The 18,348-nt window shown below is 43.7% G+C and overlaps 1 protein-coding gene across 2 annotated transcripts; it reads right to left on the bottom strand.

The window, feature by feature from the left end:
• Positions 1-13,682: 13,682 nt before the first annotated feature.
• Positions 13,683-18,084, bottom strand: LOC147631333 (pentatricopeptide repeat-containing protein At4g13650-like). 2 transcript variants are annotated; one of them, XM_086809724.1, is made up of 2 exons: positions 15,584-18,084; positions 13,683-15,486 (listed from the first exon to the last, which is right to left on the bottom strand). In XM_086809724.1, the coding sequence occupies exons 1-2, from the start codon at positions 17,538-17,540 to the stop codon at positions 15,440-15,442; spliced, it is 2,004 nt and encodes a 667-aa protein (XP_086665850.1). In that variant the 5' UTR covers positions 17,541-18,084; the 3' UTR covers positions 13,683-15,439. The 2 variants fall into 2 exon arrangements, with proteins under 2 accessions (XP_086665850.1, XP_086665849.1); XM_086809723.1 differs by having other exon boundaries at positions 13,683-18,047.
• Between the last annotated feature and the right edge of the window lie 264 nt (positions 18,085-18,348).

The raw sequence follows: 18,348 nt of genomic DNA, 5'->3' as shown, positions 1-18,348 counted from the left end.
TGTATGGAGTGCGAAACGAAAAGAAGAAGCTCAAATATGCTGGTAAGGGGCCATATAGAGTATGTGAAATTACACCGCAAGGTACCATCAGAGTGGAGACTCTCGACGGAGTTGAAACCATTGGATTCCTTAATGGGAGTAAATTCAAAAGATACTATGACCCCCTGAGCCAGGAGGAGTTACACGCAATCCATCAAAAGAAGGCAGCTAAAGAACAGGCTGAGCTTAAAAAGATACAAGCAAGAGTCGAAGCCAAAGAACGTCAACAGCGTGCTAGGAGACAACGAGAAGCCAACTTGGGAATTACGCAAGTATTTTTCGAGGAAGCAGAGGAGGATGCATTGGAATCTGACCCACCTCTAAGATACCCAATTGAGTTACAGAGTCCTTACGGGGAGGTGCTGTATAATGCATTATTGGATACAGGAGCTCAACACAATTTGCTATCATATGGCGTGTGGTGTCAACTGGGAAAATCACCTTTAACCAAGAGTTCTATCCAAGTCCAAGGAATCAACAAGAAGAAAACCCCTGTCTCAGGAATTCTGCACACTCCGGTTGCTTATGACAAGGGAACCATAATTCAAAGCTTTTTGGTTATGCCTGCTGGCACCATGGAAGGGACTGTAATCTTAGGGCGCAAATGGATGATGGCCACCAAGTGCAATATCGATTGGGCAACCAGACAAGTCACAACGCAAGAACCAACACTAGGTCTGACCGCTCAAAATCCCGCACCTAAGTCATCCACTCAAATATTAGATAATGAAAAATCACAAAGTCCAGTGGCAAAACCATCTTCGATTGTAGGCCACCCCTCTAACGCTTCAACGCCAAGAGTGGAAACAGGGAAGGCGGTCCATAAAGCTTCGCTTACTATGCCAAAGAGTACATACAAATGGGTCCCCAAAGCTTCGTTAACAGCTACTTCCCCTGCTCAATCTCGTTCAGCCACCAAGAAGCCTCGTAAAAGGAAAGCAGCTACCCACCCGAGAAAGGGCAATGTAACATTGCGATGGATCCCTAAAAAATTATTAGTAGCCCAAGGGTACTATGAGGGAAATGACCAGATTTGGGTCCCTAAACATAAGCTGAATCCCTCTACATCACCTATAAAACCTTGCAAACCAATTGTTGCCACCCCAACGATAATTCAAGATCGTGGTAAGGGAAAGGTAACAGAGTGCTCCACACCACTTCTTCCAGAGTTAGTTTGGATTCCCAAACGATATCGATCATTACCACCTAGCTCAGGAAGGGGGGAGCCACATGAAGCTTCTAGCTCCTCATGCCAGGCACACGTTGATATAGAAGTTTCTACATGCTCTACACCTACTCTTGTCAACACCCAACAAAAAACTGATGAGTCTACGTCTCCCCTTGTAATAGTATCGTCGGAAACCATTTCCTCCATTCATCAATGGGAGCGTACACTACCATCTCTACAATTGGATGTGGCCACAAGGGTCATAAAAAGCTATTTGCCCACATCACAACCTATGACCCGCTGGACAAATTGGTTCCAAGAGGCTGCAACATCATTGCAAATAATATGATCTACCCAAGGAAAGGGGGAGCATGTACTCACGCTCGACATTCTAATGCTTCCTCCTTAACCTTCTCCCCTGACCATGTAATTGCCAAATTCAAGGGGATGTATATATATAGCTTCATACATAAACAAAACAAAGAAAACAAAATAAAAAAATAGTAAAAAGAGCAAGAGCACGTTAAGAGCAGAGATATCCGTATACAATCAAGAACTAGATTGTCCTGTCATAAACCTACTGATGCTATATCTGTGTTTGCAGATATGGCAGATGCACGATCATCATACACTTCATCCACTCCCGCCTTTGATGAGAGGTATCATCTGTACCTTTCTCAGATATTTCACATGTGCTATCCTGTTATTGAAACTGAATGGGATCATATAGATGTACTGGCCAGAGAGGAAAATGTTGAAGAATTAGAATGGCTAATTCGCCTATTGACCATGACTGACCCCTACTCCGTAGAGGAAATATCCCCGATAGCCCAATGCTTTCCTTTTCCACAAGATGACTATCCTCGCATGGTTATATTCTTGATGAGTTTATGTGGATGGGAAAATGAAAAGGAAATATCTGACAATGATGAATGGACGGATGAAACTCATGGCACTACTGAGGTTGATTTTATTTATTTGGATGATGCGGATAGAGGCTTAGCCTTAGGGCTAGAGCCAGGACTCTACAACATCCTCTTACCGTATCCTCAGTAGTAGTGTGGTGACTGGTAGGTAGGTTAGCGTTTCCAAGTTTTTTCTAGTTTAGATTCCTTAAACAAGTCTTGAAATTTTCACACTGATGTGCCTCTCGAGGTATAGTGCTTGTTAGTTGATTGTACAGGTTAAAAAGTTTGAGGTGGGTTCGCTTCCAAGTCCAGAGACTGCCGCAACGTTCATCAAAATATATCTACATCAAATTGCAAGCTGTCTCGTCAAATCAAGGAGATCTCCAATTACAGGTGTAATTCTTCCATACCCACTCTCTTTCGTTTTTACTGTTCAATCAATTGCATAAACTATAATGCATGACCACATGGAAATTATCAATGTACTACTTAGTTTTTGAAGTTGCTTACATGCTAGTGTAAATCATTAATGAGCTTAACTTTATTGGAAATATTCCTAGGCAGCATGACGTCTTTAGTTAACCTTGGAATACGATTGTATTAGGTCTAGGGTCAAACCATCTTAATGTTTGAACACCTGGCTGTGTGTGTGTTGACCTCTAGGACATAGATTTTACCCCTTGTCGAAAAGATGTAAGAACACATTTTAGTTCAGGAGCGAAGATCAAAACAAACTTTTTTTTAAAAAAAAAGCCTACAATAAATGGCAATACAAGTCTATGATGTGCTTTAATGTTGGCCTATCGCCTTATTGATACTTGGTAGGCGAGGAGTATTCTACTCCAGACCGATGCCTTGGTTGGTAGGGGGTAGCCTTGCCTAAAGTGAGCTAATAGATTCCTGGATAATGCCTTGTGTTAAACATGGTACCAGGATCGATGTTAGTTTTGCCTTAGGAAGGTCGCCATTGTGTATAAAAATTGTCATGTGCAAAAAAAAAAAAAAAGGCAAAAGGCTCCTGTAACTCTGATGTTTCTTGTGTCCCTAGGCTCGTGGTAACTACTTGTTCTTAGAGTAGACATAGTATGGTCATCTGTTTATTTATTAAGCTTGGTTATTTTCCTTGACTTAGGCCAGTTATAAACCTTGATTAACCTTTGACACCTTGCTAACTCTTGAATTCCTTTCAATAATTTTAAACTCCTATTAATTTGCTACACTAGCTCACTCATGTACCCTTAAACTAAGTTCTAATAGCATCATCCATTGTGGTCTCACACGCTTGAATTTATACACTTTATATCTTTTGAATTCCAGCATACCTTCACTCTACTTCCCTGTTTTGCAGACGGTCTACCACAACAACCCTCTCGAGCTTACCATACCATAGCTTCCGAGGACGGAATCTACATCAGGAAGGGGGGCATGTTAACCCATGGCGGACATTGCGACATACTATATTTTACGTCATTAATTTAAATATTCTGAGTCATGGGCCGGGCTTGTCGGCACCATATGTTAAGGATGAAGGGATTGGGTGATCGCCGATGAGAGGCGCACCTTGGATATCAGTAGGATAAGGGTTAGGGTCGGCCGGCCATGTATGGGCGCCCAAGTGTGAACGGCCAAGTCACCTATATGAGTCAAATGTAACCCTAAAATCCTCATTCTCATGTGTTGTGAATAGAAGGGTGCTCTTGCCTTATCTCCTTGTTTTCCTTCTCCTGCGTGTGTGAGAGAGAGAGAGAGTGAGAGAGCGATCGAGCGCACTGTGTAGCGGCACGGCGAGGCGGCGGAGAGGCGGTAGAGCGGCGACGGCGGCTCCTCCTTCACGGCTGCGACGCGGGAATCCTTCAAGGCAGCAGTTAAGCGGTGAGTGACACACCCTTTGGCATTCTGTTTGAGCTTCCTTCCCTGGTTGTATGCTTGTAGCCATTCGTGGCTCGCATACGGTGTCTGGCAAGTCCCCAGCTACGACCTGTGCGGCAAAAGTGCACAATTTGGTTGGTAAATCATTAAAACAAAACACACAAAATACAACACAACACAAACAGCAGCCACAAAAATGTGGCACTTTGATGCTCAAGAAACCCACAATTCATCATCATATGAGTATCACACACTTCAAGTGTGCAAATCGGGATCTATGGTTTAAAAAATAAAAACCCCCTCTGTTTCCTCTTCATCGGCAACAACCAGTCTAGTGCTCTCAGTTCCAGCTGATCTTTCTACCTACACACGGTGGTCTCTAGCAGCCTCCCCAGTTTGCAACCTACCCTTTCCAGTTCACAGTATGCCTCTGCTTCATCACTCACCTGCTGTGATGGTTCTCACTAGGGCTCAAAGGCATCAGCACACACAACCCCTAGAGCTTTAACTTGCAAAGTATTCATCTTAGCCTACTACTACGGAGGACCAAACCCACCAGCCATGCAATCTAGCCCTAGCAGATTGGGGCAGGCTTAGCACACACAATCCCTAGAGCTTCAACTTGCAAAGTCTTCATCTTAGCCTACTACTATGGAGGACCAAACCCACCAGCCATGCAGTCCAGCCCCAACAGATTGGCAGCAGGCTTTAGATGTAGCACATCAGCTCCAACAACAACTTCAAGAGTCCATGATCACGTTGGCTTCTCGGATCTAACAGTTGTAGATGGATCACCATTCTCATACAAGTTCTGTACCACCAGACTATGAAGACAACATTCCCCCTGAGGTGAAAGGTGACGATCTTAAGACTCTTTATCGTCTTTTGCAAGCTAGTAAAACAAAGAAATTGAAAATCAAACCCCTTGAGTCCTATGGAGGACAACGCAAGAAGCATACACTTGAACAATGGCTTTACAAACTTCGCATTTATTTTGACTCGATGGTCCTTACCAATGCCAAAAAGATTACATTTGCAGTGCGTGCCTTTACTTAAGAATATTGTCTCACTTTGGTGGCAACGGTGATAATATGTTGGAAAAACGGTTACGACGTGGGAAAAATTTGAGCGGGCCATTCGTAATAAGAAGTTCATTCTTCTCGATGCCGATTTTCAAGCCCAAACTTATTTAGGCCACGTGGACCAAATGGAGTGTTCACCTCCAATGTCATGATGTTGGGACTCCCTACCACATTCCAAAGGATGATGCAAGAGATCTTCAATGAATACCTGACTGAATTCATGAAAGTGTTCATGGATGACTTCAATGTATTCTGAAAATGGATGGCACACCCGCATCTCCGACCGTGCCTACAAAAGTGTCAGGAAACGAGGCTCGAGTTAATCGCAGGCAAATGTGCCTTGGATGTGGCATCGGGCACACTCTTGGGACACAGTGTCAGAAAGTGGTCTGGCAACAGACTTGCAGAGGGTAGCGGCGGTGTTCCGCTCCATGCAGCCACCTAAGAATCTCAAAGAATTAGAGCGGTTTCTGGCACACTCGCTTCCTCGGATATCTGGCGCATGTAGGCAGCTGAGCTCAGCACGTGTTCTGATTGCCCCAGACTGGAATAGGCCATTTCATGTTTTCCTGGATGCATCCAATGTGGCAATCGACAGTGTGATGATGCAACAACAATCAGAACAAGGCTAGTATCAGCAAAATATTGTCCAAGGCAGAGAAAAATTTCAATACAATGGAAAGAGAAGCCTTGGGATTGATTTATTCACTCAACATATTCATACATTATCTATTGGGTAACAAATTCGTGTTTCATATATGGATCATCAGGTGCTGTTGTATCTGGTCTCAGCAAAGCCGAATTTGGCAGGAAACTGGCAAGATGGATGTTGTTGCTTCAAGAATTTGATTTCACATTGGTAAACACCGAAAGGAGTGAGCATGCAGTTGTAGATTTCTTGTCAAGATTGGAAAATGGAGAACGACTAGGGGTTGGCATTTCAGATCACCCAACAGTGCCGATTTATATGCAGTACAAGCACAGTGGTATGAAGGCAATTGGTTCTATGACATCGTTTACCTTCTTACAACATGGAATCTTTCCAGAAGGCATGTCTAAAGATCAATGCAAAAAATCAGCACTAAAAAGCAAAATGTACATGATTGTAGCCGAGCAACCTGAGCAAAATGAAAATTGACCAGATACTCTGGAGATGTGTCTAAGACCATGAGAAGCAAGCCATATTAATAGAGGCACACTAAGGGATTAGTGGTGGTCACTTCGGAGGTGACATCATAGGGAAGAAGATCATGCATGCAGGACTCAGGTAGCCGACAGTGTTGAAAGATGCCTAGGATTTTGCAAAAGCAATGTGATGTGTGCCAAAGATTAGGTGATCCAATTGCAATTGATCGGATGCCACACAACCCAATCCCACCATAAGAACGATTCATGAAATGGGGACTTGATTTTGTGGGTAAGGTAGATCTTGCAGGTCAAAGCACCAACAATCAATACATATTGGTGGTAAACAGACTATTGGACAAAATAGGTAGAGGCCAAGGCACTCAGAGACAACTCGGCAAAGTGAGTAGCTAAGTTTCTCGATGAGAATATTATGACTAGGTTCCAATGTCCAGTGGAGTTAGTCAGTGACCAAGGAGGGCATGTCCTCAATGACATAATTAACCACTAAGCACATGGTCATCCATAAGAAGTCCATAGTATACTACCCTGAATATAACCAGCAAGCAGCTTGCTTTATGCAGCCAAGGCCGGCAGCAGTCTCAAGGTCCGCGTGGGTAGCTTCGTGGGGGTATGGGACGTCACGAGGTAGAGATTGGTCGGTACGTCCAACTAGTTAGCCCAGCTTGTGGCTTGGTGGAGACAGCCAAGACTTGTGGGCTTGCCCACGGCTGTCAAGGTTGGGAGGTGAGTCAGGCCTGCATCCCCTTCACGTTGCTTGGTTTGTTTTGCAGGTTTCGAGTCTTGTACTAGGAGCGTACTACGAGGTGATTCTTTGGGATTTTGACAGTGGTATCAGAGCAAGCCTCGAGAACGAGCAAGTCGGTAGTAAGTAGAGAAAAAAGAGGTCAAAGAAAAGGTATGAGTTCGTGCACACTGCTGTTTTTTCAGATTCAGCATGTTATTTTTTGCATCGTTGGAACCCATGTTGGGGATTATGGTCTTGTTAAGGGTTGTTTTGCTTAGCTAGAAGAAGAGCTGTGTTTTTTGAACAAGAGAAAGAAAGAGAAAAGAAGTTTGTCGGCTGTAAATCTAAGAGAGAGAGAGAGAGAGAGAGAGAGAGAGAGAGAGAGAGAGAGAGAGAGGTATCGCCTGTGGCGATTGAGAGCTGTGTGGCGCCTGAGTGGCTGCAGTCCACATGAGCAAAGAAGCTAGCCGGAAGAGCCTTGCACCAATCACGCAGGCGGCTTGGTATACGCACGCAGATGGGCAAGTATGCGCACACAGGCGGCACTCCAGTTGGTGCAAGCAGGCGGGTGGTACGCGCACGCAGGCAGTCAGGCAGTCAGGCGGCGCTAAGGTTGCTGCAGGAAATTGCGAAAAGCACAGTCGCCAGGTGGAGGGTTTTTTTTAATAAATCTAGCTTTCGTTTTTTTTAAAAAAAACCTCCACACCTTGCTTTCGTTTTTTTTTAAAAAAAAAAACTTAAAAAAAAGGGTTAAAAAAACCCATGCCTTGCTTTATGGGTGTTTTTTTTAATGGAATATATATATATATATATATATATATATATATATATATATATATAACACAAAAGTAAAAGCTACATATGCTTTTGGGGAAGCTTATAAGTTCCCCTCAAGAAGGCTTCGTACCACACATCTCTCAAGCTCTCACACTCTTCCTTATACAAGGCCAAGCTTTTCTCTCATCTTGCCTTCTTTAAGATGTCGACCCAAGAATCCAAGTTGGAGCCCATTCCCGAACGTGAAAACCTGCTGGCTACGGAAGCCACCGATGACAATCTTTTCGACGATTTTGTTTCAAAATCTGATTTCCAAGAGTTTAAAGTTGCTTTCGAAGCTTCTTTCTCGGAACATCAAGCACAAGTCGCCACGCAGATGTAGACTTTACAGAACTCCATCTCTTTATTGACCACTATCCTATCTACTCTTTCGGGTATGGATACTTTGGCATCTGCTTTAAGCCCCAACATTACTCCAGAATAGTTTGGGGGCGAGCAAAAGCAATGTACCAAGGAGATTGTGGACACTTGGCTACATACGTGGCAAGTCCATTTCTAGTTTCATCCATATGATGAAGAGATTTAGAGTCTTGCAAATGAAAGCTACAAAGATGAATTCTACAACTCTTTTGGGTTTCTTCGTCGCCAGTTTACCCGACTCGTACTGTTTACAGGTTAAAAACAACAAATGCAAAACTTTGGACAAGGCCGTTCATTTCGCTCGTATTTATAACGATACAATGGTCTCTTCCAAATCTAAACCCATGACCGAGCAGGGGAACAAGTACAAAAGGAAGTTCTCCGCACCGATGGCTAGCACGACAAAAGGAAAGTCTTACTTCGACACCAGCAAAGAAAAACCGTCTCCTCAAGGCTTTGAAGCTCAAGGAAAGACGTTGTTTCATCTGCGAAGAAAAAGGACATATGCGTAACGAGTGTCCTAAGAAGAAGGGTGCAAAGACCAACGCAAGACCCAAGTCGAAGGCAGCAAACCAGTTGACTTTAACAGGTACTTCAGTCACTGTACTTTCTCGCCCTAGTTCATGTTCTAATTGTATGTTCAACTCTAAAGTTTTTGGCTTGCATGATCTTCTCTGAGTTTATGGAGAAGTGAATGGCCATAGAATACATATTCTTTTGGACCCTGGCAGCTCACACAACTTTGTTAATTACAAACTTGTGCAGAAATTGGGTCTTGACACAACACCTAGCGATCATAACTATGAGGTACGCCTACTTGCGGGTCGGCGAGTATGGGATCGAAAGGTGGAGAAGCTACCGATCCAAATTCAAGACTACGAAGATACTCTGGAATGCTATATTATGCACCTAGAGCATGTAGACTTGTTATTAGGGATTGAGTGGTTTAAGACTCTTCAAGTCTAGATAGATTGGTTTAGTCATACTTTTTCTTTTGAACATAGGAATATCCAGTATTGTATCTTAGGTGATTGTATACATCCCTCTCAGGGACCTCTTGTAAATACAATTGATTTTGGAAATATAATGAATTCTTCTTTGTATAATGCTTTCCATTGTGTCTAAATTTCACTTTCTTCATTTCTCATACCTACTATGGATGTTAATGAATTAAGTGTGTTTGAAAGCAACAAATTAAAGAAGATACTTGATTTGTTTCAAGATGTATTTCCTAAGGAACTGCTATCAGGCTTACCACTGAAAGGGCAGTAGATCATCGTATTGACTTGGTTCCTGGTGCTCAACCTATTAGTATTCCACCTTACAGGATGAGCCAAGCTGAGGAAGATGAGTTGGCCAAACAACTCGAAGATTATTTGAGGATGGGCCAAATCCGTCCAAGTAAATCACCTTGGGGTGCACCTATGTTACTCAAGAGAAAGAAGGACAACACCTGGAAAATGTGTATAGATTACAAGAGATTGAACAAGCTGACAATCAAGAACCGTTATCCTCTCCCTAGATCAGATGACCTGATTGATCGGTTAGCCAGAGCGAAGTATTTCACAAAAATAGATTTACGTACTGGCTATCACCAGATACGTATTCATGAAAGGCATGTCGAAAGAATCGTCTTTCGGACTAGATATGGCCATTACAAGTTTCTCGTATTACCTTTTGGATTAACCAATGCTCCATCCACTTTTCAGCAAATGATGAACGATCTTTTTCGTGAACATTTGGAAAAATTTGTGGTTGTGTTCCTGGATGATATTTTAATATATAGTCGTACTCTTGAGAATCACATTAGATACCTCACGATTGTCTTAACTATCTTAAGACAGAATCGACTGTATACTAAATTAAGTAAATGTGAGTTTTTTATGACAGAAATCATTTACTTGGGACACAAGATCACTAGAGACGGGTTGAGCATTGACTATGACCGAGTTCAGAAGGCTCTGGCCTGGCCTATACCGCAAACAGTGAAACAACTTCGTTCTTTTCTCGGTTTTGTTGTTTTTCTTCAGAAATCTGTGCGGGAGTACTCTCAACTCACACTACCAATGACCGACTTGTTGAAAGCTCGTGGACGTAAGTCGAATCAGCCTATCACTTGGAATAACGATTTGGATATGGCCTTCAGACTTTTGAAAGATAAAGTCAAGGAAGCACCTATCTTAGCATTACCCGATCCTAGTCGGCCTTATGTTCTTGAGACTGATGCTAGTGACTATGCAAACAGGGCTGCTCTATTTCAAGATGGTAGACATGTTGCTTTCGAGAGTAAAAAGCTAGACGACACTCAATCTTGTTGGTCAACCCTTGAGAAGGAGCTTTATGCTGTCATTCATGCTCTCAAGGTTTGGAGATATTATTTATATGGCTCCAAGTTTGTGGTATTGACTGATGATCATCAGTCAATCAAGTATGTGTGTGATGCAGATGATTTGAGAGAAAGGAAAGCTCAATGGACTGAGTTAATGTAAGATTTTGATTTTGAGATTCATTATCGAAAGGGATCCATGAATAGTGTCGCAGATGCGCTTAGTTGAATTAAAGAGGTGAATACTTTGTCGTTCACCGAGATTTCTACTGACTTATTTCAGTCATTGAGAGAGCTTTGCAGGACTGATAGTTATTTTGGTCCATTTTGGCAGAAGATCCAGGACGGGAGCTCATTGATTGACCAAGACTCAATGACTGAGCAGCCTACCATTCAGGCTGCAAGATGTCAGTGGATGATTCAGAATGGTTTACTATTCCGTAATGACAAAATTTGTGTACCACAGATTCCAGACATTAGGTCCGAGATTCTTAAGGAGTGTCACGACGCCCTTTCTGCTAGACACCCGGGTACACAAGACATTAGCTTTAGTGAAACACACTTTTTATTGGCCAAAGATGAAAGGGTATGTAGAAGATTATGTCCTCAAGTGTCAAGTTTGTCAAGCAAATAAAGCTGAACGCTTTTGACAGGCTGGGCTGTTGCATTCTTTGCAAATCCCCGGTAATAAATGGGAAAGTATTTCCATGGATTTTATTACTGGATTACCAAGAACACGTCAAGGCCACGATTCTGTAAATCACTTGACAAAAATGGCTAGATTTTTACCGACCCGAAAGACCATTACAGCTACGCAATTAGCAAGGCAGTTTATCGAGCAATTGTTTAGACTGTACGGGTTACCGCAGGACATAGTCAGTGATAGGGACTCTAAGTTTACATGTGACTTTTGGAGGCTTGTTTTTGAGAAGTTGGAAACAACTTTGAATTTGAGTTCCTCAGATCATCCTCAATCTGATGGCCAGAATGAAAGAGTGAATCAGATTTTGGAGGATATGCTTCGAGCTTATGTCTCTAAAAGACAGAGTTCATGGGAGAATTATCTTCCTATTTTAGAATTTGCATATAATAGTACTAAGCATACGAGTACATGTTTTAGTCCTTTTCTGCTTATGTATGGTTTTCAACCTAGATCACCTGTTACAGTGGGATTTTCAGGACTTCAGCATGATGCAGCACGTAATTTTCTGCAAGATATGCAAGAAATGTTACAAGTTGCGAAGGAATCTATTAGAAGTGCTCAAGATAGAGACAGATTTTATTCTAATAGACATCGTTCACCCAGAGAGTTCTTTGAAGGAATGATGGTGTATTTGTGAGTTCCGAAAGATTCCGAGACTTTACGGACAGGTTGATCTCCAAAATTATCTCCTAGATACTATGGACCATTTCGTATTACACGACGGATTGGTTCAGTCGCATATGAATTGGATTTGCCTTCTCATGTGAAAGTTCATCCCGTATTTCATGTCAGTAGACTTAAGGAAGTACTGGGTGGAACAGACCCGTTAGTTACTCCTCAAGAAATCATAGATGTCGAGGACATGACATTTGTTTCACACAAATCGGAAAAGATTCTTGGATTTCGTGAAAGACGGTTGCGCAATACACTTCTCACGGAATACAAGATCAAGTGGAAGGATCATGTTGAGGAGGACGCTACATGGGAGACATTGACTACCCTTCAGAGGGATTACCCTAGGTTTTTAGTGAGCTCTTAGAGGAAGGGAAGTGTGTCATGTGCACAGTGTGTATCTACCGTGTGCTACACGCACACAAGACTAGCTTCGAGGCTTGGGGAAGCTTGGAGTTAGGCAGGCTGATTGGAGAGCTGGGCTAGGGATAGACTAACGGGTGGGCACCCAAGTATGGACGGGTGGGTGCCCAAGTGTGGACGCCGGTGTCCGGCTAAGAGCCTATAAAGGGTGGCCAAGGTTAGTCAATAGTGCATGGAGTCTCGCGTGTCTTTGTGAGAGCTCTATGGTCAGGAGCCTGGACTAGTGTAGACATGCACCTGCTTTATGCAACCAAGGCCCAGCAGCAGCCTGGAGGCCCGCGTGGGTAGCTTCGTGGCGGTATGGGACGTCACGAGGTAGAGATTGGTTGGTATGTTCAACTAGTTAGCTCAGCTCGAGGCTCGGTGGAGACAGCCAAGACTTGTGGGCTTGCCCACGGTTGTCAAGGTTGGGAGGTGAGTCAGGCCTGCACCCCCTTCACGTTGCTTGCTTGGTTTGTTTTGCAGGTTTCGAGTCTTGTACCAGGAGCGTTCTACGAGGTGATCCTTTGGGGTTTTGACAATAGATTGGAACAACTTCTAACGCTGGAGGATAGAGAGAAAAGTGCTCTCTCGGTAAAAATCGTGCAGAGAAGAAGGAAGGCATGGGTGGACAGAAACACCAAGTACAAATCTTCCAAGGAGACTGGGTACTGTTGATCAATTCCAAAATGGGTCCACATCCTAGGAAGATAAGGCTCAAATGGACAGGTCCATATCAAATTGTGACTGTCCAAGGTCAGGGTACATTTCAACTGGCCTCTCCGGATGGGGTGACACTCCCCCAAATAGTTGTCGGGTTTCGATTAAAGCCTTATTTCTATCGGATCCGAGGACCAACAGCAGCAGCCAAATCCGACCTCTGAAGAGAATTCGGATCATCCAAATCTGACCCATTATGATCCCCAGTCCGCCTTAAAGTATAGTGCAGATGTTTATACTAGAACCAACACTTGCGATCCGTACAGACAGACATAGCAGTGAACATCACAGTCCAAAGCACCGAACTGATGTCACCAAGGTCAAATATAGTAAGAAACGGAGAAGGAATCAACACATGCACTCTCTCCGAAATACTGGCAAGATCATTCTAATTCACAGCGTCTAATTTGTAGCAGTCATCCTCTCGGCTAGCTAATTCCTCCGAGCGAGACAGAATGTTCCCCAACAAGATCGTCAAGACTCAACACTTAAGTGGTTCTAGACCACATAGCCGGCATCCCCTAGCCATGCTATCCAACTATGTGCAATATAGAGTAAGGGGACCATACCGACTGCATTTCGCCGGAACGTCTGGAAGTTAATCCAACAACTAGAGTACAGACCAGTAATCCAGACAATAAGAGTGCAGACCACCTTCCAGAAAGCCTACTAGTGGTAGAAGCATGCATGTAAACTGAGTTAAATGAACTTAACAACACAGTACAACATACACCTTGATTGACCATTGTATTGTTAATCTAGACAGTACATACATGGTAGGAATAACATGAATACCAGAATACAGCAGTGCCTCGGGCGATTCTCACATGCCTCTGCTACTAGACTCACTGTATTCTCCTAAGTATGTCAACCCCCACTTCCCCACCTAGCATTCCTCCTATTCTCTCCCATGAAACCCATTGTAGAAGTTGTTACAATCAAGATTGTTGGCTCCAGCTCATGATGCTTCGGTTTCTGGTCAAGAACAGTTGGCACTCATTGGTGGAGCTTGCATGAGAAATTATTACGGTCACATCTTGGGGCCATCACATTTATTGCAAGATCTCTTGGCCACGTACCCTCATCATACCAAAGGCAAAAGATCGTTTTGATCCCCTCACCGGGCAAGATCATCCCTGTACACACATCGAGGCATGATCTTCACCATGAAGGGTCACATCAACATCAAGGGACCATGTCATGAAGGCGATCCTGCACAATCCCCACAATGGCTCCAGATGATACAGAAAAAAAACTTGGGTAAGTCTCTGCCTTCATTTGCTTCTCTGCTGCATTACTCATCTTGCAAGTGCATTAGGTCTCTTCCTTCTGTGAAAGCGCTCACTTCGACCTAAGGCAGTTTCCATCATGGCCGGACGCATGGTTGGTTCCGAGCCTCCCAACACCCTACTCGACCTCAGCAGCTTGAAACATTTGGCCTGGCTGGAGAAGACAGGGCTAAAAGAATTTGCAAGCCTGCCATGGGCAGAATTGCACAAGAACATATTTATAGAAGAAGAACTAGCCTCGCTTACTGCTGGCTACACAGTACAGACAATCCCAGATGCAAATATTTCAGTAACAGGAGGTCGCAAAAGCCCAAAATTTCCCGCTGAAAGCATCACAACAGCAGATACACCAGATGCCGAAATCAGCCAGGAGCTAGGCCGAGGATACTCCTTGGCCAAGTTAAATGATGAAGACCGCAAGCAACAATTTAAATTCTATGTGCATCTCATGGTTGTAGTAACCCTTCATTGCTTATATGGCATATGTGACTCTCTTGCTTGTGGCTAGCCTTTGTCTGCTATCTCCTTCATACAGGTAGCTTGTATAGCTTCAGTTTTATCTCAACATCCGGTTCAATTCTGTTTTTACTTCCTGTGAGGTGATTGTAATCTTGTATTGGTGCTTGACATGAAGAGATGCAACTTACCATTTATGTAAGTCCTACTAGATGGTCAGCACCCATCCTGTTTAACTCATCCAAGCACACATCTTTTCACGGAGACATGGTGCAACAGTAGCACATTAATTTGGCCCAAGCAGTCAAATAGGCCTCTCTTTCTAATCGTCTTGATTAGTACGAAAGACATCAGGCCTTGGAAATGGCTAGTTAGTGCCCTAGACTGGCGAATCAAGGGAGCTCAATTTGCATCACCCACCTGCCAAATGTCACCGGTGTTCCTTTATGCCTCCGTTTTCATAGTCTCCTCCATCCACATATATATTGGACATTGAGACAAATGCTGCAGGATGATGTTTATCCAATCTCACCACACCTTCAAATGCTTGTCTTCCAATCTCTATGTTACCCCACTTTTTACAAGCACTCAACATTGTACTCCACAAAACAAGGTCAGGTTGCACGGGCATCTCCTCCATTACAGCCACAGCCTCGTCAAGTTGGCCAGAACGACTCAGGAGATCAATCATGCAATTGTGATGCTTAATTGTTGGAGTGATGCCATACTCTTTGGTCATAGACTCAAAGTACTCCTCACCCTTATCGAGTAGACCTGCATGACTGCATGCAGTGAGCACAGCAAGAAAGGTTACATCATTAGGTGTGGAGCCTTCACCCATCATCTTATCAAACAAAGGGAAAACACGTTCACTCTTACCTTGCAGGGCATATGCTGTAATCAATGAATTCCATATCACAAGGTCCCTTTTGGGCATTGCATTGAACACCAATTCGGCATCAACCATGCTCCCACATCTGGCATACATGTGAATGAGAGCCGTTGCAAGGATTACTCCAGTCTGTGACAAAGACTTGCCATATATAACCATTAAGGTGTTCCCAGATGACAGACCACCTTGGTTTTCTTTTTTGGCAATCTCAGCATGTATTGCTCTCCCCTTGGCTATAGCTCCTATGCTGCCACAAGCTTTTAAGCTGCAGATATATGTGACAGCATCTGGAGAAACACCCTCTAGTCGCATTTGTTCCAAACACTTCAGTGCTTCCTCAGCTAGGCCTAGCTCAGTATATCCTACGATCAAAGCATTCCATGAGACTACATTCCGAACAAGCAAACCATCAAAAACTTTCCTTGCTTCTGCAAGTAAGCCACATTTGGCTGACATAATCACCAAAGTATTTCCAAGAAATGGATCATTTTCAAACCCATGCTTGACAATCTCACTGTGAATATATTGGCCCCTGTCTCTGTCACCTATGCTAGCACAAGCTTTCACACAGTAAAGGAATGTGACAGCGTCTGGACAAATGCTCTCTGACGGCATCCGTTCTAAACAGCTCAATGCTTCCTCACCAAGACCCTGTTCAGCATATCCTGCAATTAACGTGTTCCAAGTAATGACATCACTTTCTGCCATTTTTTCAAACACGTGGTGAGCTTCTGACAGTAAGCCACATTTAGCATACATGTCAACCAACATGTTGTTCACAAAAGCATCCCCTTCACATCCGCATTTGTTTACCTGATCATGTATTTCTCTACCTTTTTCTAGCGCTCCTACACTGCCACAAGCTTTCAAACTGCAAACGAGTGTGATGGCATCTGGCAACACACCATCTATTTGCATCTGTTCAAAGCAAGCCAATGCTTCCTCCCCAAGCCCTTGTTCAGCATATCCTCCTATTAATGTAGTCCACGAGACAACATCTCGTACTTGCATCTCATCAAACACCTCCTGTGCTTCTACAAGCGAGCCACATTTGGCGTACATGTCCACCAATGTGCTAGCAACAAAAGGATCTCTTTTGAAACCCCTGTCTGCTATATCCGCATGTAATTCTCGACCCCTGCCTAAAGCTCCTATGCTGCCACAAGCTTTCAAGCCACAAACAAAAGCGAAAGCATCTGGAGAAACACCATCCAGTTGCATCTGTTCTAAACATTTCAGAGCTTCCTCACCAAGACCCTGTTCGCTATAACCTGCAATAAGTGTTGTCCACAAGATTACATCCCGAACTGGCAGCTCCTGAAGGATGTCTTGCGCTTCTGCTAGTGAGCCACATTTGGCATACATATCCACCAAAGTGCTCCCAACGAAAAGATCCCTCTCATATCCCTCCTTGGAAATCTCAATATGCAACTCTTGCCCTAGTTTCATGCACATCAGCCTGACACAAGCTTTAAGTGCTGCAATAAAAATATATTTATTTGGGCTTATCGAATCCTCCTGCATTTTCTGATACAAATGGAGAGCACGTTGAAATTCTCCACATTCAACATAGCCTTGTATGAGAGAGCTCCAGGAATACTCGTTCGGATGAAGCAATTTTTCAAACACCTGTTGAGCATTCAACATGCTCCCACACTCCACAAACATTGGAACGAGAAAGTTCTCAAGTGCAAGATGACCTTCAAGCCCATTATCACAAATGTAGACATATATGTTCTTGGCATGTTGTAGGCTTTTCTTTTTCCTGCACTTCTGCAACATGAAAGTGAAGCTCTCCACAGAAGGCAAATCGGCCATCTGTTTGAAAGTAGGGGCATCATCTATAAAGAGCATCTTCAGGCAACTGTTTTCTAGATGATGTGATGGATTGGATGCCTCCACATACAATTCAGAGCTCAAACTGACCTTTGTAATGGCTTCCATATCATCAAAGCTGTCTCCTCCCTCAAGGGAGGGATTTCCAAGTTACCATTCCTGTTAACATAGCTTTAGATGAAACCCTCCAATTCAACATAGTTTTCTACTGAAGTGCATAAACGAAATCTGGAGTGTGGGAAGGCTTGCCTCGACAATCTGGATAGTCCCGTTTTCAGCTTAATAAGGTTTACAACTTAATGCTGCGCCCCCCGCCACACCCCCACCCAACTTCTCGCTTTATACCTCCAGCATCCCTCATCACCCCTGCACAAGCCCCGTCCCCCGACAGCCCCCCAAGTCCATGGAGCTACTTCTTCCTTCAGTTTTTCTCCCCCCTCTATCCATCCGCCATCGCCCAGAACACCTTCTCTCCGTGTGTGTGTGTGTGTGAGAGAGAGAGAGAGAGAGATCAGGACACTGAAAACTGCTAATTCTCCCTCTCTGTTTTGAGAGAGGATCGAGAGAGAGACAGAGAGAGTCTGATAGTCAGTCATCGATCATATTTCGATCGTATCGTATACTATTCAAGCAAGCCTACACTTCCATGTACACACCTCTATTTAAGGATAAAGGGCTGTGTCTAATATAATATAACCGCCCCCTTTTCTTTTTTTTTAAAAGGGATAAAGGGGTGTCTTTAAAAGTATTGGTGGACACCTCCTCTTCCGATTCCAAGTCGATTCCAAGTCGCTCCATCCACCATCTCTCGACTCTTCCAACTGATCCCAATCACCCACCATCCTATCAACTCTTGCATGCACAAGGCGTGCACTAGCCACCGCTCGACACCCCCTCAACGCATACCACTGCATGC

Source organism: Cibotium barometz, chromosome 15, assembly GCF_041138505.1.
Source record: "Cibotium barometz isolate CiBa-2024 chromosome 15, ASM4113850v1, whole genome shotgun sequence".
Taxonomy (NCBI): Eukaryota; Viridiplantae; Streptophyta; class Polypodiopsida; order Cyatheales; family Cibotiaceae; genus Cibotium; species Cibotium barometz.
This window is presented reverse-complemented; position numbering and strand designations above follow the sequence as displayed.

Bases quoted from the DNA above. Each gene is read 5' to 3' on its own strand.
- LOC147631333 (XM_086809723.1), bottom strand. From the start codon at position 17,540: ATGGAAGCCATTACAAAGGTCAGTTTGAGCTCTGAATTGTATGTGGAG.